Here is a 27,114-nt window from a genome sequence, read left to right as displayed (position 1 = left end):
AGCCATCTGATCCTGGGTGTTACTTTGTGAGGAATTTTTTGAATTATTAATTCAATTTCTTTGTTATAGGTCTATTCAGATTTTCTATTTCTTTATGAGTCAATTTCAGCAGTTTGGGTCTTTCTAGCAATGTGTCCATTTAGTCTAGATTATCTAATTTGTTGGTATACAATTGTTAATAGTATTTCCTTTAATCCTTTGTATTTCTGTAAAGTCAGTAATGTCCCTTTTTTCATTCCTGCTTTTAGTAATTTGAGTTTTCTCTCTTTTTTTCTTGGTTATTCTAGGTTTGTCAACTTTGTCAATCTTTTCAAAGAGTTAACTTTTGGTTTCATTGATTTTTCTGTATTGTTTTCTATTCTCTATTTCATTTATTTCTGCTATAATATTTACTAAGGAGCCCTGCTGGCACAGTGGTTAAGTGCTCAGCTGTTAACTGGCATTTTGAATCCAACAGCCACTCTTCAGAAAAAAGATGTGGCAATCTGCTTCCGTAAAGATTACAGCCTTGAAAACACTACGGGTTTCTACTCTGCCCTGTAGGGTCACTATGAGTCAGAATTGACTCAATGGCAAACAAGAACAACATAATATTTATTATTTCTTTCTTTCTGCTTGTTTTGGGTTTAGTTTACTCTTCTTTTTGTAGTTTCTTAAGGTGGAAGATTAGATTATTGAATTGTGATCTTTTTAATGTAGGCATTTACAGCTATAAATTTCCTCCTAAGTACTGCTTTAGCTGCATGCTATTTAAGTTTTGGTATGCTGTGTTTTCATTTTCATTTACCTCAAAGTATTTTCTAATTTCCTTTGTGATTTCTTCTTTGACCCATTGGTTATTTAGCAGTGTGTTGTTTAATTTCCACATATTTGAGAATTTTCCAATTTTCCTTCTCTTATTGATTTCTAATTTCATTTCATTGTGTTCAGATAACATACTTTGTATTATTTCAGTTCTTTTAAATTTATAGAGACTTTTTTTGTGGCCTAGCATATGTTTGTCCTGGAGAATGTTCCATGTGCATTGGAGAAGAATGTTTATTCAGCTCTTATTGGAGTGTTCTGTCTCTTACGTGTAGTTGGTTTATAGTGTTGTTCATGTCTTCTATTTCCTTGCTAATCTTTTGTCTGGTTATTTTATCCATTATTGAAGGTGGGATATTAAAATCTTTAACTATTGTTATTGACAATTTAATCATATTTAACCTTTAATTTTTGAATTCCTTTTGGAAGCTAGGAGGACCCACAACCGCCATCCCCTCCCACACCAGACCCTCTCCCACACTGGACCCTATGCTTACACCAACTGACCCCAGCAATGGTGTTGTGCCAGCTCTTTATTAGGCAAAGAAACAGGTTGCTTTCAGTACCTCCCCTAAGAAGGAAGGCTCAGAAATGCTGAGCCAGCCATGTCCTGCAGGATGGGCTCCCTCTGGGGTCACTTGAACTTCTGCAGAAACTCACAGATCCTCTCTTTAACTCTTGGATCCAACGTTGAGCAGTCCCACTCTGCCAACTTCACTAGCCGGTCGTGGGCCTCCCAGAACAAGCCAGAGCCAATGGTCAGCTCCACTCGCATGCGCCACTCAGCCAGCTTGGGGCTGTTGAGGAAGACGTTATAGTTGCCCCCCATGGGCTGTGGATAGACAAGGAGGAAGGGAGGTCAGCCTGGGGACCAGCCCCATCTGGGTCCCCTCCTATATCCTCAGAGGGCCTCCCCATCTACCTCTGCAAAGAATTACTCTGCTGACCCCCAAAAGCTCGGCAAGAGGGTCACGGACAATGTAATAGATGTGGGATCGGGATGGGAGATCTGGAATCCCCCAGTGCTCTTGCTTACTGATCTATTTCCAGTCCCCTGATCCCCTCTGTGAGGTAGTCCCTGGCCCAGATGGCTCCCACTCCTCTGGCTTGAAAGTTTCCATGGGTACTGCCCTCTTCCAGGGAAACTCCTTGTCCCCAGGTGAGGAGGGGAGAAGTTTAGTTCTTTCTCCCCCATGTTGAACCTCCCTCTGTGATCAGTTACAGGGGCTGGAACAAGAGAATCGGCAGGAAGCCTGCCCAGCAGTTTGGCCAACTCATTAAGAAACATGCCCCCAAGATATTCTGGAAGCCAGGAGGGGATGAGGGGTGAAATATAAGGGTTGCCCCACTCTGACAGGCTGGAGTGGGTTTTCCAGGTGTTAGTCTGCTTTGCACACTGACCAAGGACCAAAGTGGCCCTCTTACATACTGGCCAGAGACCATGCTGACCTCAAAAGACACTGATGGGGTGTAAACTGGCACACCACCTAGGTCACCCTTCCCTGCAGGTAGAGGTCAGGTAAATGCCCCACACCCAGGTATGCCCCCAGGTGCCCAGTTGATGCTCCTCCAGGGGAGCTACCTTGCACAACCATCTGTCTGTAGCTCTGGTAGGGAGGCAAGGCCAGAAGGACACTTTCCAGAGAGTCCAGAGGGAGAGGAGGAGCTCTGGAATCTTGGCAGAGTGACCAAGACATCAAGTACTCTTCTCCCTACCCCAGGCTCACCTCCAGTTCCTCCCCACACCGAGGAATCTTTGTCAAGTACAAGTAATCATGACACTTTCTGGTTCAAAACATCTGTGTTTCCATTACCCCTGGTTGTGTCCAGGCACTCAGTCTTGGTTCCCACAGCCTCCACAGTGGCCCTGCTTGCCTCTCCCTAGTCACCAGCCCATCCTCAGGTTCTGGCCCCACTGGTCACCTCTGCCCACTCTCTGCCCCCACCACCCCATACCTGCATCATCTCCACCAGGGCCACCAAGTCGGCCAGGGAGATGTGATCCCCTGTGATGAACATCCTGTCCTGCAGAAACTTCTCCTCAAAGAGCTGAAGGTTGTTGTTCACTTCTTCTAGGATTTGCTCCGTCTTCTCGGCTGACACCTCCTCACCCGTGATCATCGGGATTAGCAACTGGCCAGGGCAAGGGAGAGAAGGGAAGAGGAGGGTGCACCCCAGGCTGTCTGACCCTCCAGGCCTCAGTATCCTTGTCTACCAGATCGGTGTCAGGCAGTAACCAGTATGTAAAGTAATTTCACCTCTTTTAGCAATTTGGATTGGTAGAAGTTGCCTGGGACCATGTGTTCAGAAGGATTTTGAGGCCCCTCCCCCCACAGGAAAGAATTCTGTGATTAATTAGTGATGTCTGCCACAGGCACAAGATAAGAAGTAGGAACACGTGTATTAACTGTTTGTCATCTTCAAATTTGATGGTCTTTATGGGCCCTTTGGGAGCCCTGGTGAAATAGTGGTTAAGAGCTCGGCTGCTAAGCAAAAGGTCAGCAGTTCGAATCTACCAGCCGCTCCTTGGAAACCCTATGGGGCAGTTCTACTCTGTCCTATAGGGTCCCTATGAGTTGGAATCAACTTGACAGCAAAGGTTTTTTTATGGGCCCTTTGACTCTGATGAAACTTCTTGAATCCTGCCTTACCTTGAGTAATACTGGCCCCTCCTGAGTGCCCTTCCCTGTGCTTTTAAAGTCTCCCAACAGCTCTGTGTAGTGGGCAGGAGTGCGGGCAGAGGAAATAAGGCTGGGGAGGGAGGGATACTTGCTCGAGCTCACCAGTGGTCAGCAGGGCCAGGCCTGGACTCCAGGCTTCCTGACTCCCGGCTCCACCAGTCCCAGCCTCATTCTGGCAGCTGCCCAGGCCCTGGCCAGGTGGTTTCTGCACCCCTACTCACCTTGATCCATAGCATCTTGCTCATGGGCAGCTGAATGGCCGTATGCTGCCAGGCCATGAACTCGTCCACGCGGGCACGTGTATGTAGGTCTGGTGGGTACCAGTGTGAAGGTGCACTGTACTTTCGGCACAGGTAGGAGAGGATGGCCACACTGCAGAAAGGGCAGGGCAGGGCGCTGCTCTTGCCTTCCCAAACACTCCTATGCCAGCTAGCTCCAGTAAGGCCCGGGCCCAAATCCTGGGGCTGCAGCCACAGGCAGGCTCTAGGCACTGGCATCTTCCTGGAGGAGGATGAGCCCCAAGAGCCCTCTGGAAGGCCATCCCCAAAGCAGTCAGTCCATCAGTCAATGAGGCAAGAAAGGAAACCTGAGGGGGAGTAGGAGTTGGCCAATGGCATAAAGAAGGGCAGTCCAGGCCAGGGAACAGCAAGTGCTCAAACATCAGGGAAGGGGGAAGGACAGCAAATTTGGAGAAAGGAGAGCAGTTCAGTGTGTCTGGAGGGAAAGTGGGGCAAGGGGAACAGACAGCCATAGATGCTGTGAGAGAGGCCACATAGGGAGGCCCTTGGAGGTTGCAGGGTCCTTGGGTGATGCAAACCGTTAGCACACTCAGTTGCTAACCAAAATAATGGTGGTTTGAGTCCACCCAGAAGAGAAGCCTGGCAATCTACTTCCAAGAAATCAGCCACTGAAAACCCTATGGCGCACAGTTCTACTCTAACACACATGGGGGCACCATGAGTCGGAGCTGACTTGATGACAACTAGTGGTGGTGGTTGGAGGTTGCAGGGATGAGCATAAACTTAATCTCCAAGATCATGTAAGCAGGGGAATGACAAGATCCACCTTGAACTTTAGAAAGATCCCTCTGGTACTGGATGGAGGAAGGCCAAGATGTCAGCTGCTGCGATACCCAAGCTGAGACCACCTAGGGTCAGAGAAGTCCTTAAACGACAAGTTATGTTGGTTACAAATTTTGTCTGGAAGAAGAATGATGCGAAAGTTGCTTCTGCCTAATCTGTCCACTTGTAGCTGTCTTTCAGATCAGCCAATTAGAACTAGAATCCTGGGCATGCGCGGTAAGAGACCAGGTCCGACTGGCAAATGGCCTCATCCCGTAAGTGTTGCCTAGGACCCAAAATCACTGGATATATGTCATCAAGCGGTGACCAAGCCCTCTTCCGAAGTGAGAAGTCCGTTAGCCACTTCTGTGCCAGAATTCTACCACAATCCCTTTTTGAGTATATATGAAGTGAATGGATATGTATGACTCCTTCTTTCCCGCGTGGTAGAAAACTGCACTCTCAGCCCTTTGTTTGGAGAGACAGTGCTTTCAGGGAGGATCCCCCCTTCTTTCCTTACTCGTTGCAAGTAATTAACTATGCCTTGCTTTAAATCTGCTTGATTCTTAATTATTCTTAAACAGAGTACAAGCGGCGAACCCATTGCGTTCAGTAACAAAGCCAGTAGTGTTGGTACCTGGGGAGAGCAGGGGCTGCGGAATGGAGAGGAGGGAACGGATTGGAGACATGCTTCAAAGGGGACATCTGGGTGTTGCTGATGGCTGGTGGGGGGAAGAGAGGGAGGAATACAGTGGGGAAAGGTGAGGAACTCAGGGTGGATGGGCATTTGAAGTGTGGGCATCTGAATGGAGACAAGTCTGGGACCCCAAGAGAGTCCTAAGCCTGAGTCTGATATCACAACATCAAAGTCAGATGGGCAGGTGGCATCCCTGAGTAGAGCTGGCAGGCAAGAAGGGAGCAGGGATGGGAGGAGGAGGGGAAATGGAGGAGGATCAGCCAAGGAGGAGGAGGGAGACCCTGAAGTCCAGAGACACAGCTCAAGAAGGGGGAAACAGGGCTGGAAGATTGGAGTTTGTGGGGGAGTTCTAACATCCACTTACATGGAGCCATCCTAGGCCTGAGCACCTCATCTGATCTCTCAATAGCCCTGCCAGATGGGTACCAGTGCTCCTACTTGCATTTAAGGAAACCAAGGCTTAGAGATATAAGTAACTTGTCAAGAATGCACAGATCTGAGGGCCAGTGCTGGGGTTTGGCTCCAGCAGCCTAGCCAAGCCGAGCCCTGCCACTGATCTGACTGCTAGGGTTGGCCAGTGACCTTGGCTGAGCCACTAGGGAGCAGTGGGGCTGGGGTGAGTGGGAGGGAGGAGAGAGAACTGGCAGCAGAGGGGATGAGATGGGCAGGTGGCAGAAGCAGAGTGGAGGATGGTTTGTAGAGCCTCCAGCCACTATAGGACCGTGAGAGGCAGGCATGGGCTTGCCTCCTTGGCCCCACGCTCCTGCCCATTCTGTGGCCTCTGGGGGGCCACCCTTGGTGGACCATCCATGGATCATGACTGCTCTGGGCAGACCCACCAGCGCTCCTATGTCACCACCTCTGTCTGATTCTCTTTGCCCTGCCCCTGAAGGTTGGGGCCCCCAACACTCTTTCCCTAATATCAGCCCTCTTGGCTTCCCCTGGCAAGACTGGGGGCGACCAGCCTAATGGTGCCCAGAACAGATCTGGAGTGGCTGTGCCTGGAGGATGCCCAGCTCCTTCAGGGAGAAGCCACCCCAGTAAGGGGTGATCCTGGTTGGGCATCTCCTATTCTATCTGCACAACCCCTCCCTCCTTTCGCCTCAGGTTGCTGTTCCACCATCTTTAATCACATGGTTCCTCGGGGTTCACTGCCAGTCACAAGGTCCCACCCACATCCTGGCCGGTGACTGGTCCACGGGGAGCAGGTGACTCAGACTGGGCCTATCAGCTTCTTCCTCGGAATTTTCTCTCATCCGGAAAGGAGGGGCTGCTCCTTTCCCAGATCAGGTGCTTCAAAGGTACGACTACAGAGGTGCTGTTGGCCCTGATGGTACAGAGACAACTGAGAAAGTGAGGCCACACACCTGAAGAAGCTGAGACATGAGATGAAGGCAGAGCAGGGAGAGAGGAAGGAGATATATACAGAGAGAGAGACAGAAACAGAGAAAAAGAGAAACAGAAACATAGAGAGAAAGCTTGCACACTAGAGGAAGCAAGAGCCCTGCACTAGTCCCATTCCAGACTCCCTGGCTTGTCATACACCATATTGCAGTGGAGTCGATTCTGACTTATAGTAACTCTATAGGACAGAGTAGAACTGCTCCATATGGTTTTCAAGGCTGTAACCTTTATGGAAGCAGATTGCCACATCTTTCTCCCACAGAGCAGCTGGTAGGTTCAAATGGATGACCTTTGAATTAGCAGCTGAGCGCTTAACCACTGTGCCACCAGGGCTCTTCCTGGTTTGGCATACCAGAGGGTAAATCACCCTTTTTCTCAAACTGGTTGCAATGTGATGGATCACTTTTGTGTGGGCTTTCTTGCTATGGTCTTGTAACTTCCACCCAGCTGAGTGGGTGGGACTTTGCAAATAAGGCAATTGTGACCCTCCAAGAGGATTGGTCAGTTTTGCCTTAAAACAGAGCCAATTCCAGAGCAGAGAGAGAATCCCACCACCAAGGAAGAACAGTCAGGAGCAGAGAGTGTGTCCTTTGGACCCAGGATCCCTGTGCTAAGAAGCTCCTGGACCCAGGAGACACAGAGGTATCCTAACACTGAAGACAGTGGAAAGTGGTGGCAGAGAAATGGGGACAGGAGACATGAGCAGGAGACAGCGCAGTGGACTTCCAGGCCCACAGAGTGAGAAAGCTGAGTGCCTCTGGGCCGAGGCTTACTGGTGGTGTGGGGTGCCTCTAAGCACTTATTGGCAGGGGCTTAAAGAGCTTTGTAACACTTGCCTGAGCAGGGCAAAGGCCAAGGGGCCAGAGAGAGGCATGCTTGCTGCCTGGCTGGGAAGAGGCTGTCCTGATGGAAGAACTGTATCCCGAGTGTTCCTGAGCCTGAATTGTAACCTGTTACTTCCCTAATAAACCCCATAATCGTGAGTATTGTCTGTGAGTTTTATGTGGCCATTGCAATGAATTATTGAACCCAGCAAAGAAGTAGAGAGTGCCGTGGGAGGGACAGTTGGTGTCAGAAATGGTAAAGATGGCAGAGAAAGGAGACATGTCTGACTTCTGCCTCATGGGAATCAGCCTTGGGCTGTTGATCTTGATTCTCCTTCCACTTTGTGAAGTTAGAGATCAGACACTGCCCCCACGTCATTTTCACACTGGCTGAGCTTCATTTCTGCCATTTGTAGCCACTGTCCTGACCCCTTCAAGCACTCTGATAGTCACCCAGACCCAGGGGCCTTGGTGGTTGATGGAAAGTGGTAGGTCATTTGTGACAGCCTTGAGGAATTGGAGGGGGGGATGGGGTTCACCAGGCATGGAGAGCAGATAGTTCTAAGGCCAAGGACAGAAAGCTGGGAGGGACAAGACTACCAGGTGAGAAGGTGGCATAATGAGGAGGCCAAAGGTGGAGGTGAGGAGCTGTCTTAGTCATCTAGTGCTGCTCTAACAGAAATACCACTAGTGGATGGATTTAGCAAAGAGAAGTTTATTCTCTCACAGTCCAGTAGGCTACAAGTCCAAATTCAGGGCATCAGCTCCAGGAGAATGCTTTCTCCGTTGGCTCTGGAGGAAGGTCTGTGTCATCAATCTTCCTTTGGTCTGGGAGCTTCTCTGCATGGGAGCCTCAGGTCCAAAGGATGTGCTCTGCTCTCGGCACTGCTTTCTTGGTGATATGAGGATGTCATGTGTCTCTGCTCGCTTCTCTCTTTTATATCTCAAAAGAGATTGCATTAAGACACTATCTAATCTTGTCAACCTCATCAGTATAACCTCATCACAGTGATAGAATTTACAACACGTGAGGAGATCACATATAATCTCATCATAGTGATAGAGTTTACAACACATAAGGAAATCACATCAGATTGCACAATCATACAACACTGGGAATCATGACCTAGCCAAGTTGCTGCACACATTTTTTGGGGGACACAATTCAATCCATGACAGGAGCCCTTGCATTTTTGAGCCTGTGCTCTGTGGCCACCATGACCACCATGGTCCACTTGGAAGATATGCTTTCGAAATCTTGAGAATGCCTATGAAGCTGACTTGCAAAATAATCAGCCCTGAGTTTCATCAAGCCTCTAAATGCAACTACCAATTTTCAGGAAACGGAGGGATAGAGAAACATGTCTCATGAGGAGCCATCAGCAAAATTCAGACTTTGGGAAAACCACAGGACAAAGGGCCTAGCTTTCTCAACAACAAAATGCAAAGAAAAAAGATATATAGAGAAAGGGGCTGTAGATTAAAAGAGACATGAGATATCAACAAGCTGTAATACTTAGAACTTATTTGGACCCTGATTCGAGCAAACAAACTGTAAAGAAAATATGAGACTTGAATACAAACTGGATGTTTGATGAAATCAAAGAACTATTGTTAATTTTGTTAAGGATCATAATGATGATGCATTTTGTTAGAGTCCTTATCTTTTAGAGGAACATTCCTAACATTTATGCATGAATGGTGGGGTGTCTGGGAGGCAGGGGAACTAAGTGGGGTACCAAAAACACCAAAACCAAACCCATTGCAGTCGAGTCAATTCCAACTCATGGCAACCCTATGTGTGCAGAATAGAACAGCTGCGTAGAGTTTTCAAGACTGTGACGTTTTGGAAGCAGATTGCCAGCCCTATCCTCTAAGGCTTCTCTGAGTGGGTTCAAATTGACAAAGTTTCCATTAGTAGTTGAACAATTAACTATTTGCGCCACCCAGGAACTCCTCAGTGGGGTACTTATGAAACAAAATGGGCTCCGAGCTGACCACTGTTGGAATTGGGTGATGAGTATATGGGGTTTGTTAGATTACTTTTTAGTTGTTATTCATTCTACGTTAGTGTGTGTGTGTGCAATTTTCCATAAAAACTTAATGCTAGTGGTTGGCTGCAACTAATTCTGGAGCAGGGAAGATGTGGGAGGGTCTAGGGAAGATGTTACCTTTCAGATAAGATAAATTTTCCATCTTTGAGACTGGGCAGCTTCCTCAGGGGGTTTATCTCAATGTACTCCTTGCTGTGGTGGTGACCTGAGAGGGCAGGTAAGGTCTGAGGCTGCTGGGACCCCAGGGAAGAGAGCTGGCCTCCCAGAGTCAGAAATGCCTTTCCTCTCTGTTTTCTCGAAAAGGGGAAACTGAGGCCCAGAGGATGCTGTGGCTTGCCCAGGTCATAGGGCAGGTCCATGGCACAGCAGGGGCTGGGATCAGGAATCCTGCCTCCCAGCCGGCCCCCAGGTTCAGTGACCCCCATGGCCTCCTGCCTGTGCCGCAGGACCAGGACAACCCTTTGGCTCACAGAGATGGGGAGCCTCCAGCCCCTGTTCCCAACTCTGGGCCTACAGCTCCAGCCTGTGACTCAAATGCAGTCCTAGGGACCAGGATCCCACCCCACTCCAGCCACCCTTCACTCTGTCTCTCCTCTAAGAGGCGCAGAGAAGCTGGTGCTGGCAGCAGAGGAAGCACGGTCCCAGACCCAGCATGTTGCTGGGAAGTCCAGAAGGGAGCCTCTCAAATGCAATTATGGGGATCTGAATAAGGAACCTGATTTAGAGACAGGAGTTTTAAATCTTCCTAGGCCAGCTGCCTCCAGGTAGAATCACTTACGGGGTCCCACTCATGCCCCAGACTCCTGTGTTTCCTCTTCTGTGCTCTTTTAAAGCCCCCTCTGTGCTTGGGGCAAAGTTAGAGATGGATCTCCTGAACCTTACCTGGAGTATGTGTAACACTGGGGAGCATGGGTGTGGACTGAGGCAACACCTGGACTCTCAGGTGCAGAATGACCATGCACTTCTACCTTTGCTAAGCAAGTTGGTAGGTGCTATGGATAATAAGATGCCCGGCACCCACAGGAGAAATGAAGTTTCCAGGGGGAGCCCGAGGACCCCTCAGCGGCTCTCCTTCCACTCTAGAAGAATCTGTTCATCATGTCATGGGGACTGTCATGGCTTCCAGAGAGGGAAAATTAGAAGGGCTGGCAAAGGGAAGCTAGAAGACACACAGCCTACAAATCCCTTGGAGGCTTTTCCTCTTCGGTGGACCTTTCGGGGGTTGTCCTCGATCTCTGTCCACTCTTCTCAGAAATGTCCCTACCTGTGTACCTGCCTCCCCCAGGACTGGCCTGCCCGAGAAGCAGTGAATGCTGACCTTTCAGCAGATCCACAAACTGGAAGTTGAAGGGGATGCCGTTCTTCCGGGCGAAGATATAGACAGCGCGGCAGGGTGCTGACAACAGGTCCATGTACAGCTCGAGACCCATGCTAGGGTGTGCGCTGTGCCCAACAACAGGTGGGCTGGCTGGAAGCCAAGCCTGTGTGCAGCCTGCTGAGCCCCAGGCCCTGTGCCCACCAGCCCCTGGTTTGCCCTCTCCCACCTAGGCCCAGGAATCCACATTCTGGAACTTCTTGTTCACTTGGTGTTGTCATGAGGCCAGGAAGCCTGGAATTCTCATGGCAGCAAGGATTCTGAGGCGGGCCAAGAGTCAGCTGGAAGAGGCCCTGCAAAGAGAAGGCTTGGGCCTGCGACTCTGCTCTTTACCTCATGTGCACGTGTGTGCCCGGTGGGACAGACTCGTGAACGTGCTGTCTGAGAAGGTTTTCTGAATTCCCACGGCCAAATCTTCATTGTGAAACATGACCAAGGGGCTTTGCAGGGTTCAGAATGAGGGTGGGGCAGTGAGAACAACCCTGGAGGGCTCATAAGTAGGGGTTAAGGCTGTCTTCAGGGATATCTAGGTGAACTGAGCTAGGAAAGGACTCTAAAAAAGAGAAACAGGGGTCTGAGGACTGGTCAGGAGCACTGGGGATGACACCACAGGGCAGTCAGGGGCGGGCAGCCAGACAGCCAGCGTGGTGCAGAGGAGCCCAGAAATTGCCCATCTGAGTGGGGACTGAAAAGGGTCACCGGGCTGCTCACCTGGAACTCAGCAACTGGGGCCGAGGAAGGTGACTAGAGACTGTGTGCTTTGTGACAACCCCTGCCCTTCTAGGCTCACTCTTCCCAGGGCAGAGTGAGGTGGAAGGCAAGGTGAGGGCACACAGCATGTTTATTGTGGGCAGCGGAGGGCCGGATGAGCAGCTGCCCCTCAGTGGAGCTCTTCCCGCAGCCACTCAACCAGCTCCTGGGACAGCTGTGGTCCTACGTGGGGGTCCCAAGGCTGGAACGCGACCCAAGCTGGTGTGCCTCCTGGACAAGGTTGGGGCCTAGGGCAGCCTCCATGAAGGCCTGCTATATGGCCAGGCGGGGCCAGTCTTGGAAAATGTGGCAGCTGATGGTAGTTAGCTGGGAAGACAGGGCAGCTGGGACAGGGGGGCCAGCCCAGTGCCCCAATGCCCCCAGGTAGGAGGGCAGGAAGGAGGGCCTCACCTGCATCAGCTCTGTGAGTGCCACCAGGTCTGCCAGGGAGAGCTGCTCGGTGGCCAGGAGGGCCTGGCCATAAGGACTTCCTGGTCCAACCTCCCCAGCAAGTGTTCCAGTCCACAGGCCACCCTGAGAAGTGGAACAGGACAGACTGGGCTGGGAGGAGAGGGGAGACTGTCCTGGGTCCCCCAACCAACCTCCTCTCCTCCCTGCCCTCATCTATAATGATGCATCCTAGGGTTCTGTGTTCAGAAGGAATCTGAGGCCTAGTTCAGGCTCAGGGGAGAATGTGCTGAGGTGGATTAACAATGTCTGCCTGGGGCAGGGCAGGGGAGGTGTTGTACGGATCACTGACACCTTCCAGCTCTGGAGGTCCTGGCTCTGCCTGAACTGCATGATAAGGCCAGGGAAACTCACAGGTAGACGTTGGTGGCAGGTAGCTGAATGGCACCATACTGCCATTCTAGGTACTTGTCCACGCGGGTGGAACTTTCACGCTGTATGCGGGGCAGACAGGGCTGTCAGAGCTCTCATCCAGCCCAGGCGGAGACCCTCCTTCCATTACTCCCAGGAAGCTTGATGGCGTTCTCTCAAGTCTACCTCCAGGGGAGGGCCTCCCACCTTCACATCCTGCTCTATGTAGCATCTGCACCCCAAACTGCTCCATTGGCTTAGGACCCTTCCCTCGTTTAAACAAACAAACAAAAACCAGTTGCCCTCCAGTCGATCCTGACTCATGTAGACCCCATGAATGTCAGAGTAAAGCTGTGCTTCATAGGGTTTTCAGTGGCTGATTTTTCAGAAGTAGATTGTCAGGCCTTTCTTCTGAGGTGCCTCTGGGAGGACTCAAACCACCAACCTTTCAATTAACAGCCCATCACGTTCACCATTTGTACCACACAGGGACTTCCCCCCTGCCTTAGTTTCCTCCCTATCCAAACTTCACTGCTCCCTGTCCCATGCTGCACCCTCCCTCCCAGCCACTGCCTACATACCCGCCCCCTGCCTCAGGCCCAGCTGTCTGACATCAGGGGCCCACCTGGAGTGAGAGAGGTGGACCTGCCAGTGGAGACCCCTCCAAGGGGTCTTGCCCTTCCTGTGCCACCTCTCCTCAGCACTTTGGATCTGGTCGGGGGGTACTGCACAAAGTCCCCCTTGCTGAGCTCCCTGGCCCCCAGCAGGAGGTGCCCGTTTCCATGCTCAGGCAAGCCCTCCTCCATTTTACAGGGGAGCTGAGAATCTCTGGGGCCCACCTAAGGGCACAGAAAGGAAGTAGGGAGTGGGACTCTGAGTTGCCTGCCCTTTTTCTGCCCAGGTTGTCCAGGCCTGGCTGGGTGGCCTGTGCCCCCTCCCTACCCCAGCAGCTCCAGCTCCCCTGCTCTAGTCCCAGGTGGCCCCCTGATCCTGCCTTTGCCTCCCCCCGCCCCCCGCAACTCCCCCACCCATCTCTGAGCTGGGCAGCTTCAAGGAAGAAAGATCTCTAAGCCAGAAGGTGTCAGCTTCCCCTCCTCCTCCTCCTTCCCCCAACGCAGAACACCTAAACCCCACCTGGCTCTGAGCAGGGACACTCATCAGGTGCCCCCATTACCCCTCTGCCAGCAGGAAATCACCATCCTTGAGGGCAGGCACCTTCCCAGGGCATTCACCTTCAGGAACTCAGGCTTCAGGTGCTCCCTTGCGTGGGCAGAGGGCAGGAGAGACTCCAGGGTCTGGCCCCTCAGTGCCCCATCCCCGGCGGCCCGGCCTGGCCCCCCTTACCCTGCACCAGCTCTACTGCATGAAGCTCAAAGGAGATGCTGCTCCTTCTGGCGAAGATGTAGATGGTGCAGCAGGGAGGCAAGTATAGTTCCCGGAACAGCTCTAGCCCCATTGCTGCCTCCTCTGTGACTGTCCTCAGGGCCCTCACACCATCCTCATCTGGCCTCACCCTGTCACCCCACCTACCTCCCAGGGTTGCTCAACCCTCAGGCCAAAGTCCCTCCTCACCCCCATCCCTGAGCCCAGCTCCTCCATGACTGGTGGGGTGGCCTGCGTCTGCTGTGCCCCTATTGGTGGCTGGCCACTCTTTTCCTAGAACAAGGTCCCCCTCTTCCCACTCCACAGGGTGTCGAAAGCCCCTGGACGACTCCCACCATCCTTCCCTCCCTTGGGCCCCAGGCCAAGCACAATCCCTCCTGGGCCTGCCACCCTGTTTTTCCTTTCCAGCCTAGCTTCCTCAGCTCTCCAGTCGGTGACGGGGCTGGGAGGCCAGCTGGCAGGCACACTCTTCATGTCGTCAGGCCATCCTCATCTTTTCTTCCACTACACCACACACTCACACATACACACTCACACACATGCAGACACACTGTCATACATACATGCACACAAACATACAACTACACACACATGCACACACAATTATACATACATGCACACACTGTCACACATGTGCACACTCAAACACACATGCTCACACATACATGTATACTCACACACTGTCACACATACACTCATGTACATACTCAAATACACACCTCCATGCACACACTCGCACGCTCACATACTCACACATGTACACCCTCACACAACTATATACTCACACACATGCACATTCAAACATTGTCACCTATATGTGCACACACACTCACATGCTCACTCACATACATTCACATACACATGCATGCACAGAACCACACAAACATGCACACAAAACCACATACACACACATTCACACTGTATGTCATACACAGGCATGCATGCTGATACTTACATGCCCAAACACACATGCAATCACACACTCATGCACTGACATATACACATGCACTCACACACACACACTCATATGTTCACACAATCACACACTCATACATACATGCACACACGACACACACATGTATGCACATCCACACTCACTTATATGCTCATACTCACACATACAATCACACACTCATGCAGTCATGCACATGTGCATACGCATGCACATGCACTCAATTACACACACATATGCGTTCCCCCTGCACCTCAAGCCCAGGCTCTCCTCTCTCAAGACAAGAGGAACTGTCCTGAAGTCTCATAGACACCACCCCTCCATGCAGCCAACCCTCAGCTTACCATCTTCTTCGTCCTCCAACGCACCCCACCTCAGGCATGGCACCCTGGACTCTGGGGTTCAGGCAAGACCCTGAGATGTGTCTGGGCCACCTCTTTCTCCCTCATTCTCCAAGTGCTGTCCACCCCCAAACCTCTCACGTGCCCACTCATCTCCCACACCTCTCTCACTGCTCCCTCCCCCCCACATACACTCACATACTCACAGGCCATGGGGCATGGTGGGCTGACCTATCCTGGCCCCAGGGTCAGCATACATCCAAGCCTGGCCCGTGCACCCCTTGGCAGCTCTGATGGGATCAAGCAGAGCACCACTGCCAGCGAGCCCTGGGACAGTAGCTGGTGCAAACCTGGCCCCCAGTGAGGCCATCAGCCCAGACAGAGTACCTGGGAGCCTCTGGCTGCAGAGGAGGCATGGCCAGCAGAAGCCCTTCCCCAGCTGGGAGGGCAGCTCAGGGTGGCCTGCCCCACCCGCCTGCTTCCAGGAGCACAGGCAGGCAGGTGAGGAGCCAGGGGAATGAGCTGTCCCCAGGAGACTTCTTCAGGCAGGAAGCTGGCACAGAACCAGCCTCACCTGCTACCCTCAGCCCAGTAGCCCCAGCAGGATTTCTCATCTGGGATCAGGGCCACAGGAAAGCAAGATGGGAGACCGAGATAGGGAAGGGGTGGTAGTGAGGCCATTGCTCATCCCCTAGTTCATCACTTCAACCAAGAATGAGACTCAGAGGCAGACAAAACAATCCGGGGTGATGGACAAGAACCAGCAACCTTACTGTGTCTCCCAGCCATCAGCCTGCTGCCCCACCACGACCCTTGATTTGCAGCAGGACCCACTGGTGCAGCTCTGGTGGAGGCTCTGGGAGTGTCTGGTTGGCTGTCTGCCCAGGTACCCAGGAAAGCCTCACTCCTGCTGTCTTACTGCCAGCTGCAGCTGCCCCTCAACTACATTGCAGCCAAGGACCATGGGCTGCGGGAACACCAGCCCCCTTCACAGACCCCACCTGAGGCCAGGGCAGGGTGACAGCCAGAGAGGGATCCCACTGCTCACTCAGGGGCTGCAAGAGGCAGGGGTGCCTCCTTTATCAAACGGAAGGGGCCCTGACCCCCAAGCAGGGTCAGTGCAGGGAGGCTGCTGGCTGCTCTGAGCCCACACCTGTAGCGGCATTCACTCCTCCAGCTCCAAGAGGCCAACCAGGGTCACCTGGCCGCCAGCAAGAAAGGCCCATCCCCCAGGACCTTGTCCTCTGGTTGTTGCAGTGCTGATCACTGGCCCGGAGCCACCCTCCCCTTGGGCACCTGCAGGCCCATGCATAGGACTGGCATGGGGTGGGGGGAGGAGAGGTAGAGGACAGGCTTGCTGTGGCCCCACCTCCCCTGGCACTTTGGGCCCTGCCTGCACACCTCATTGCCCTTCTCATCTAAGTCCACACGGACACACTCAGGTTGCCCTGGGAGCAGCCGGCTCAGGTACTCACTCATATGGGCATGGATCTCGGACAAGATGGTGCCAATGGATCGTCAACTGGTATTTGTGGCCCAGGGTAGGCTGGACGACCAAATGGCTGGGTGGGGACAGGCACAGTGGGTGTGAGGACCTGCTAGCCCAGCATCTGCCATCCTGGCACAGACCTGCAGGCCTCTGCAAAGGAGGTCTCTGCCGTTTGATATGCCCCCTTCTCCCTCCTTCCCCTAGCATACAGGTGTCAGTCCTGTCCTTCCCCCATTCACAGACCCAGACTCTGAAGCCTCTCTCCTCAGCATGGCCCACCTCCACTGGTGCCCTGGGCCCTACCTTCTCTAACCTGGATGCTCCAGATGCCAGACACACCCTATCCTCAGGCCCCTGGTCTAGCTCAGCTCAGCCCTCTTCCAGGGGCACCTGTTTGGGATTCTAGGTCACTTCTGTGGAGGCTTTTCTGCCCCCTCCTCCTGCAAGGTGCCCTCTGATGTCAGTGTCCAGCATGTTCAACCTCCGGGAGTTACCAGTTACTGCACTACCTGGGGAGTGGATGTTTCACTTTTAGTTTATTTGTTGTTGTTGTCAGTTGCTATCGAGTTGGCTCCAACTCATGAGAACCTCACATACGACACAACAAAAGGTTGCCCAAACCTGTGCCATCTTCACGATCATTGGTATGTTAGAGCCCATTATTGTAGCTATTGTGACAATTCATCTCATTGAGGGTTTCCCTCATTTCCGCTGACCCTCTGCTTCACCAAACGTGATGTCTTTTTCTAGCCATTGGTCCTTCCTGATGACATGTCCAAAGCAAGCAAGCAAGCTGAAGTCTCACCTCCTTGCTTCTAAGGAGCATTCTGATTGTATTTCTTCTAAGACTGATTTGTCCATTCTTTTGGCAGTCCAGGGTATATTCAGTATTCAACACCACAATTCAAATGCACCAATTTGTTTGTTTACTTATACTTTATTGGAGGATCTGTTGAAAGCAAAACTGTTCAGTTGTCACCACCAGAAATACAGTGTGGACTGGGAAGGCAGCCCCGGCACAGATGGACGTCGCACACCGCCAGCCCCTGGGGGATGAAGGAAAAGAGCCAGGCTTGCCCAGGAAAGTAAGCTGGAGTGTCTGGGGTGTCACCCAAAGTATGAAGACTCCCTGAAAGGGACAGGGTAGCCAGAATGGGACTGTAGAGAGAAGTCACACCAAGCGTCCTCAGGACAGGACAGCTGAATGGTGGGAGCCCCTCAAGGGTGCTTCAGGCTGGGAATGACACACAGGGCACCAAGGCTCTGAGAGACACATGGTTCTCTCAAGCAGGTTGTTAAGGAGCCTGTTTGTCAGTCAGCAGTGACACCTTGGCATATCCAAGAACTGCAGCATGTCAGCCTCTGGCCCTTCTGTGGGTGATCTGAGGTGCCGAATGGTTGGCAGTTTGAACCCACCCAGAGATGCCTCGGAAGACAGGCCTGGCAACTAACAACAACAATTACCAACTAATAATAGCAACTAACAATTACCAAAAGATTGGTGGTTCAAATCCACCCAGCAGCTCCACAAAAGAAAGGTCTGCTGATCTGCTTCTGTTAAGAATACAGCCTAGAAAGCCCTATGGAGCACAGTTCTACTCTGACACACATGGAGTCACCATGAGTCGGAGTCAACTTGATGGCAACGAGTTTGATTTTGGTTTTTTGGTAGAGTGATCTGGGCTATTGGGACATCCCTGCCCCTCCCTCTCAGAAGGTTATGCCCAGGGACTCCCCCTGGCCAATGGTGGAGGAGGACACCTGTCCCTCATGAAAGCAAATCACTAGATTGAAAGTATTAATACCAGTCAGTGGAAATGTGAGGAACTTGCAAGTGTGACCTGTGACCTGGCTGGTTTGTGTTGTTTACATACCATTTTCTAAACGTTTTGCATTTGGCCAGATCGTGGGTTGTGAGGATCCCCTGATTAGAAAACAGGTCGAAGACTTTGTTATGATGGCATGTTGAGCACAGGTGTTTATCTTTGTTTCCTTCAGACACTCTGCTAAGATGCTAGTAATAGAATAAAAAGCTACACTTCCACACACACAAAAAATCAAACCAGTTGCTATTGAGTCTATTCTGATGGTGACCCCACATGTGTCAGAGTAGAACTGTGCTCCATAGAGTCTCCAACAGCTGGTTTTTCTGAAGCAGATCTCCAGGCCTTTCTTTTGAGGTACTCTGGTGGACTCAAACTTCCAACCTTTCCTTCAGCAGCTCAGCACTTAGCCATTTGCACCCAGGGACTCCAGAAAGATACACACTCACAAGGAAAACAGAACAGGAGAGGGGACAACAGCATTCTGGAAGACAATGAGAGCTTGAGGGAGCAGGGAGGGAGGCAGCCCCAACCTCCAGGTCCACTGTAAGGGTGAAAGACGGGAGGGTGGGAAAGAAGGACTCTAGCCAGGTTCAGCCTCCCAGAGGCTCAGCTCTCAGGGCAGCCAGTGACAGGTGGGGCTGGATGAGCTCAGGGCATTCAATGCAGTACTGAGAAGGCCCCAAATTCGATGGTGGGTTTGAAAATACTTAGCTATGCATATCACAAATACATTCATTCGACAATGTAGGAGTGATTTTGTGAAGGATGAGAGCTGAACAGGTCACAGGGAAGGAAATGCAAACAACTCCCAAACACTCGAAAAATCAGTGTGAACACGGGCTTGCGATCACTCTGTGCCCCATCAGGCTTGCCAAGGCCAAAGCTCACGGACACGGTATGTGATGCACGGGAGTTGGGCCGGGCATCGCCAGACACTGTGTGGAGAGTCAGTCAGCATAACCTGCAGACAGCAGTGTTGTAACCCACGCAGTGGGAGGTGTGAGCCCCTCTGCAGCAATGCCATTGTAGGCGTTTCCCACAAAAGACCTTTCTTTCAAGTGTAAAAAAGTTAAGATTTCACTTTGTTGACTAAAGTACACCTGACCCAATCAACTCATATGCATGTGAAAGCTGGACAATGCAAAAAGAATACAGAAGAACAATTGATGCATTCGAATTGTGGTATTGGCAAAGAATATTGAATATACCACAGACTTCCAGAAGAATGAACACATCAGTCCTGGAGGAAGCACAGCCAGAATGCTCTTCAGAAGCAAGAATGGCGAGACTTCATTTTGCTTACTTTGAACACATCGTCAGGAAAGATCAATCGCTAGGCAAAGACATCATGTTTGGTAAAGTGGAGGATCAGCAAAAAAGAAGGAAACCCTTCATGAGATGAATTGACATGCTGGCTGCAACCATGGGCTCAAACATAGCTACTATTGTGAGGAAGCATGGGACCAGGCAACGTTTTATTCTATTGTACGTAAGATCACTTCAAGTAGGAGCCATCTATACAGTGCCTAACAATGAAAACCCACAGCCACGCTCACGTGTAAATGCTGATGTCCATCATGACACTTGTGGTAATAGTCAAAGATATACAGGTCACCAGCAGGAACTAGTCACCTAAATTCTGGCCCGTTTGTGCAGTGACTGTGCTGTACAAAATGATGAGCAAACTTGCTGTGCAGGGCTCCGCCAGGACCTGGCAAGGTGATATATACAACATGCTCGTAACACTACTAGGCATATAGGAAGTAGGCTATGAGACTTAACTATTCTAATTCTTCAAAACAGAATACATTCTCCACTGCAATGGCCAGTATTAAAATGCTTGTCAATAGCAAGCCACCACTTGTCTGTCAGTTTGTCGTATTGTGGTGACTTGTGTGTTGCTGTGATGCTGGAAGTTATGCCTCTAGTATTTCAAATACCAGCAGGGTCAACCATGGTAAACAGGTTTCAGCAGAGCTTCCAGACTAAGACAGACTAGGAAGAAGGACCTGGCAATCCACTTCTAAAAAAACTGGCTAGTGAAAACTTTATGAATAGCAGGGGAATATTGTCTGACATACGGCCCAAAAATGAGCCCCTGAGGTTGGAAGTCACTAAAAATACAACTGGGGAAGAGCTGCATCCTCAAAATAGAGTCGAACTTAATAACGTGGATGGAGAAAAGCTTTCAGGGACCTTCATTTGCTGATGTGGCACAACTCAAAATGAGAAGAAACAGCTGAAAACATCCATTAATAATTGGAACGTGGAATGTACGAAGTATGAATCTAGGAAAATTGGAAGTTGTCAAAAATAAAATGGAATACTTGAAGATAGATATCCTAGGCATTAGTGAGCTCAAATGGACTGCTACTGGCCATTTTGAATTGGAAAATCATACATTCTAGTACGCCAGGAATGACAAATTGAACAGGAAAGGTGTTGCATTCATCATTGAAAAGAATATTTTAAGATCTATCTTAAAGTACAATGCTGTCAGTGATAGGGTAGTATACATACACCTACAAGGAAGACCAGTTAATACGACTATTATTCGAATTTATGCACCAACCACTAATGCCAAGATGAAGAAATTTAAGATTTTTTACCAACTTTTGCAATCTGAAATTGATCAAACATGCAATCAAGATGCATTGATAATTACTGATGATTGGAATGCAAAAGTTGGGCCCAAGAAAAGAAGGATCAGTACTCGGCAAATATGGCTTTGGTGCTAGAAACAAAGCTGGAGATTGCATGATAGATTTTTACAAGACCAACAATCTATTCGTTGGAAATGCCTATTTTCAACAACATAAATATCAACTGTACACGTTGACCTCGCCAGATGAAATACACAGTAATCAAATCGACTACGTCTGTGAAAAGGGACAAGGGAGAAACTCAATATCATCAGTCAGAACAAGTTCAGGGGCCGAACAATGGAACAGACTATCAATTGCTCATATGCAAGTTTCAAGTCGAAGCTGAAGAAAATTAAAATAAGTCCATGTGAGCCAAAGTATGACTTTGAGTATATAATACCTGAATTTTGAGACCATCTCAAGAATACATTTGATGCAATGAACACTAATGACCAAAGATCAAATCAGTTGTGGGATGACATCAAGGATATCGTACATGAAGAAAGCAAAATGTCATTAAAAAGACAGAAAGGAAAAGACCAAAATGAATGTCAGAAGAAACTCTGAAACTTGTTCTTGAAAGTAGAGTAGCTAAAGAGAATGGAAGAAATGATTAAGTAAAAGAGCAGAACAGAAGATTTCAAAGGGCAACTTGAGAAGACAAAGTAAAGTATTATAACGAAATGTGCAAAGACCTGGAGTTATAAAACCAAAAAGGAAGAACACAACTAGCATTTCTCAAGCCGAGAGAACCGAAGAAAAACTTTAAACCTCAAGTTTTAATACTGAAGGATTCTGTGGGCAAAATATTGAATGACTTAGAAAGCATCAAAAGAAGATGGAAGGAATACACAGAGTCATTGTATCAAAAAGAATTGGTTGATGTCCAGCCATTTCAGGAGGTAGCATATAATCAAGAACCAATGGTATTGAAGGAAGAGATCCAAGGTGCACTGAAGGCATTGGGGAAAAACAAGGCTTCAGGAATTGACAGAATACAAATTGAGATGTTTCAACAAATGGATGCAATAATACAGGAAGTGCTCACTCACCTATGCAAAGAAATTTAGAAGACAGTTACCTGGCCAACCAACCAAAAGAGATTCATATACATGCCCATTTCAAAGAAAGTTGATCCAACAGACTGTGGAAATTATCGAACAATATCATTAACATCATATGCATGTATACCCACTCATCAGATATTGACATGGCTAGGTTCCAAAGACCAGGTCATTACGAGAAAATTGGCATTATGCAAAAATGATCATATCAGATCACAAAATGGTGGATGACTACATCATTGTATAACTGCCAAATTACATCATTACATAACTGCCAAACCACTAACAATCATAGCCAAGGCAAGTTGATACATAACTTTAACCATCACAGCTAGTGTTACTCTTGCCTCATACTTCATTTGTTACTGTCAGATATAAGTTGTAAATTCATAAAATAGCTGGATAGTAGTTTTTTACTATTGTCATAAATGTAAAATGTCAGATAACAAGATAGTCAATAAGTGAGGAGTAGGTCTAAAATTTTGCTGAGGATAATTCAAAAACAGTTGCAGCAGAACATCAAACGGGAATTGCCAGAAATTCAAGCAGAATTCAGAAGAAGACGTGGAATGAAGGATATCATTGCTGATATCAGATGGATCTTGGCTGAAAGCAATACCAGAAAGATGTTTACCTGTGTTTCATTGTGCAAGGCATCAACTGTGTGGATCATAACAAATTATGGATAACATTGCTAGAATGGGAATTCCAAAATTCTTAATTGTGATCATGCGAAACATTTACATAGGAACATTTACACAGACCAAGAGGCAGTCGTTTAAACAGAACAAGGTGATACTGTATAGCTTAAAATCAGGAAAGGTGTGTGTCTTAGTCATCTAGTGCTGCTATAACAGAAATACCACAAGTGGATGACTTTAACAAAGAGAAGTTTATTCTCTCACAGTCTAGTACGTTACAAGTCCAAATTCAGGGCTTTAGCTCCAGGGAAAGGCCTTCTCTGTCAGATCCAGAGGAAGGTCCTTGTCATCAGTCTTCCCTTGGTCTGAGAGCATCTCAGCACAGGAATCTCAGGTCCAAAGGGTGCATTCTGCTCCCAGTGCTGCTTTCTTGGTGGTGCAAGGTCCTCATGTGTCTCTGCTCACTTCTCTCTTTTATATCTCAAAAGAGATTGGCTTAAGACACTATCTAATCTTGTAGACATCATCAGTATAACTGCCGCTAATCCACCTTATTACATCATAGTGACAGAGTTTACAACACATAAGGTAATCATATCAGATTACAAAATGGTACACAATCATACAATACTGGGAATCGTGGCCCAACCAAGTTGACAGATATTTTGGGGGGACACAATTCAATCCATGACACTGTGCATCAGGGTTGTATCCTTTCACCATACTTATTCAATCTGCATGTTGAGCAAATAATCCGAGAAGCTAGACTATACGAAGAAGAACCCAGCATCAGGATTGGAGAATCATTAACAATTTGGGATATGCAGATGACACAATCATGCCTGCTGACAAAGAAGTGGACTTGAAGCACTATTGTTGAAGATTAAAGACTATAGCCTTCAGTATGGATTACACCTCAACATGAAGAAAACAAAAATCCTCACAACTGGGCCGGTAAGTGACATTATAATAAATGGAGAAAATATTGAATTAGTAAAGGATTTCATTTTAATTGGATCCACAATCAATGCCCATGAAAGCAGCAGTCAAGAAATCACACGACATATCGCATTGGGCAAATCTGTTGCAAAAGACCTCTTTAAAGTGTTAAAAAGCACAAATTTGAAAACCTAGAGGAAATGGAGAAATATCTAGAAACACGCTACCTACCCAAACTAACACAAAATGATGTTGAAAATCTGAAGAGACCCATAACAAGAGAAGAGATTGAAAAGATAATTAAAAAAACTTCCAACAAAAAGAAGCCCTGGCCCAGATGGCTTCACTGCAGAATTCTACCAAACATTCAGAGAAAAGCTTACACCAGTACTACTCGAACTATTTCAGAGCATAGAAAAGAGGAAGCAATACTTCTGAATTCATTCTATTAAGCCAGCATAACTCTGATACGAAAACCAGGCAAAGACACCACAAAAAAAGAAAATTACAGACCAATATCTCTCATGAATACAGATGCAAAATTCTCAACAAAATTCTAGCCAATAGAACTCAGCATCATATCAAAAAATAATATACCACTACCAAGCAGGATTCATACCAGGTATGCAAGGATGGTTCAACATTAGAGAATCAATCAATGTAATCCACCATATAAACAAAAGGAACAAGAAGAATCACATGATCATCTCAATTGATGCAGAAAAGGCATTCGACAAAGTCCAACACCCATTCCTGATAAAAACTCTCAATAAAATAGGTATAGAAAAGGAAATTTCTCAACATAATAAAGGGCATCTATGCAAAACCAACAGCCAACATGATTCTTAATGGAGAGAGGCTGAAAACATTCCGCTTGAGAACAGGAACAAGACAAGGATGCCCTTTATCACCACTCCTATTTATCACTGTGCTGGAAGTCCTAGCTAGAACAATAAGGCAAGAAAAAGAAATAAAGGGCATCCAAATTGGTAATAAAGAAGTAAAACTGTCTGTATTTGTAGATAATATGATACTATACATAGAAAACCCAAAAGACCCCATGAGAAAACTACTGGAAGTAATAGAAAGATTCAGTAGAGTAGCAGGATACAGGATACAGGAGGGTGAGGCCAAGATGGCAGAGTACTCAGACGTTTCCAGTGGTCCCTCTCACAACAAAGACCCGAAGAAACCAGTGACTCAATCATATATAACAATCTAGAAGCCCTGAACATCAAAGGAAAAGTTGAGGAATTAGACTGAGTGGCAGAGTGAGGGAGAGATGGTTCAGAAGCAGCAAGGGTTGCCAGACCTGACCTGGAGAAAGCCTGAACCCTTCAGGCCAGATCAGCTCTTGGTGCACGGTGAGGCAGGCGTTTTCCACACAGGGAGAGATGCAGCAGCAGAGAGTATACTCGGCCATCCAGAACCTGGGAGAAGCAGCCCTCAATAGGCAAAAGATAAGTACTTGCGTCTGGCCTACAGCGTGGATCAAAAACACCCCCCTTAGGGAAAAACTCTATCCCATTTACCTCCCCAGTCCCTCCTCTGCACTGGGTGAGGGACTGGCTTCAGCTATTGCCAAGTTCCCTGAAGTAGGACCCGTCACACGCCCAGAGCCATTCTCCCAGACTTGGAGAGTGAACAAATTAAATAACAGGGGAAAAAATAAACTGCAGGCTCCTCTAAGCCAGGAGATCAGGGTAGGCATAGCTCCTTTGCCTAGGCACAAGCATAAGGAATCCACAGACTTTGAGTGCCTTTCCCTCTGCATAGACTTGTGTGAGCCCATTTCAACAGCGTAGGCCCTCATTACCACAGTACAACAGGGTATATACCTGAAGTTTAACTTCAACTGTTTCAGGTATGAAGTGGTGGGTTTGTGACATTTGACACTGCTAGGCCCATTAAGCAGGGTCTTCACCTAACCACATCAGGGGCCTGAGGACTGGTGGCTACACCATGCCACCTAGCCACCTGTGACAGGAGCCCAAGAATAAGAGGTGTCCCCCAGTCCTTAAAGCCAAGGCCTTGGGTGCTCATAGTTTGGCTGCAAAACCCAACCACCTACTTGCTCTAGGGAACAGGGACACGCTTTCCTCCTGGACACTCAGGGGCAGCTGTTGGCCCCCTGACTTGCTCAGTGTGTGTTCCCCTGCTGCAGCCGGATGCCTATGCCTACACCAATCACCCATGCTGGTCTAGGACTGTAGGTGAGAGCCTGAACCACACAATTGGTGGCTGCCTACCTGGACACCTGAGCTGAATCTGTACAGGATGAGTGGGCAGATTCCAGGGCTCACATACTTAGTAGCACTTCTGGCCACTTGGTGGCAGGATGTTGGAGGTTCAGGGGCACCGGTAACTGGCTATTTCACATGAGCAGCCTATCTGGGCATATCAAAACAAAACAAAACAAGAAGCTAGGACACAGTAAGCAAACATAAAATAAATATAATAACTTACTGATGGCTCGGAGACAACAGTCAATATCAAATCACATAAAGAGGCAGACTATGATCACTTCAGCAAGCTCCTAAAATAAAGAATCTAGAAATTTTCTGGAGGAAGAAAATTCTTGGAATTACTGGAGGCAGAATACAAAAGATTAATATACAGAACTCTTAAAGATACCAGGAAGGAAATTAGGCAAGAAGCAAAACATGCAATAGAGGAAATTAAGAAGATTAGAGAAGAGCATAATGACAAATTTAACAAGCTGCAAGAATCCATAGAGAGAGAGCAATCAGAAATACAGAAAATTAACAATAAAATTTCAAAATAAGACAACTCAATAGAAAGTCATAGGAGCAGAATTGAGGCAATGAAAGTCAAAATTAGTGAGATTGAAGATAAAGCACTTGACACCAACTTATCTGAGGAAAAATCAGATAAAAGGATTTTTAAAAATGAAGAAACCCTAAGAATTATGTGGGATTCTATCAAGAGGAATAACCTGCGAGTGATTGGAGTACCAAAACAGTCAGGGATAACAGAAAATACAGAGAGAACTGTTGAAGATTTGTTGGCAGAAAACTTCCCCAATATCATGAAAGATGGGAAGGTATCTATCCAAGATGCTCATCGAACCCCACATAAGGTAGATCCCAACAGAAAGTCACCAAGACTTTTTATAATCTAACTTGCCAAAACCAAAGATAAAGAGACAATTTTAAGAATGGCTAGGGATAAACGAAATGTCATCTACAAAGGAGAGTCAATCAGAATAAGCTCGGACTACTCAGCAGAAACCATGTAGGCAAGAAGGAAATGGGATGACATATATAAAGCCTTGAAGGAAAAAAATTGCCAGCCAAGAATTACATACCCAGCAAAACAGTCTCTCAAATACGATGGTGAAATTA

The 27,114-nt window shown here is 48.4% G+C and overlaps 2 protein-coding genes across 2 annotated transcripts; both read right to left on the bottom strand.

The window, feature by feature from the left end:
- Positions 1–1,438: 1,438 nt before the first annotated feature.
- LOC101349230 (glutathione S-transferase theta-4) lies at positions 1,439–10,955 on the bottom strand. Its single transcript, XM_004386163.1, has 5 exons — positions 10,844–10,955; positions 9,643–9,730; positions 3,707–3,857; positions 2,761–2,937; positions 1,439–1,636 (listed from the first exon to the last, which is right to left on the bottom strand). The coding sequence occupies exons 1-5, from the start codon at positions 10,953–10,955 to the stop codon at positions 1,439–1,441; spliced, it is 726 nt and encodes a 241-aa protein (XP_004386220.1).
- Positions 10,956–11,923: 968 nt separating this feature from the next.
- Positions 11,924–13,925, bottom strand: LOC101345400 (glutathione S-transferase theta-3-like). The gene is made up of 5 exons (XM_004386206.1): positions 13,821–13,925; positions 13,174–13,308; positions 12,473–12,552; positions 12,062–12,206; positions 11,924–11,977 (listed from the first exon to the last, which is right to left on the bottom strand). Exons 1-5 carry the CDS (start codon positions 13,923–13,925, stop codon positions 11,924–11,926), a joined length of 519 nt encoding a protein of 172 aa, XP_004386263.1.
- Positions 13,926–27,114: the final 13,189 nt, after the last annotated feature.

Source organism: Trichechus manatus, unplaced genomic scaffold (assembly GCF_000243295.1).
Source record: "Trichechus manatus latirostris isolate Lorelei unplaced genomic scaffold, TriManLat1.0 scaffold00157, whole genome shotgun sequence".
NCBI lineage: Eukaryota > Metazoa > Chordata > Mammalia > Sirenia > Trichechidae > Trichechus > Trichechus manatus.
The sequence above is the reverse complement of the archived record's forward strand: the minus strand, read 5'-3'. Positions and strand labels throughout refer to the sequence as shown.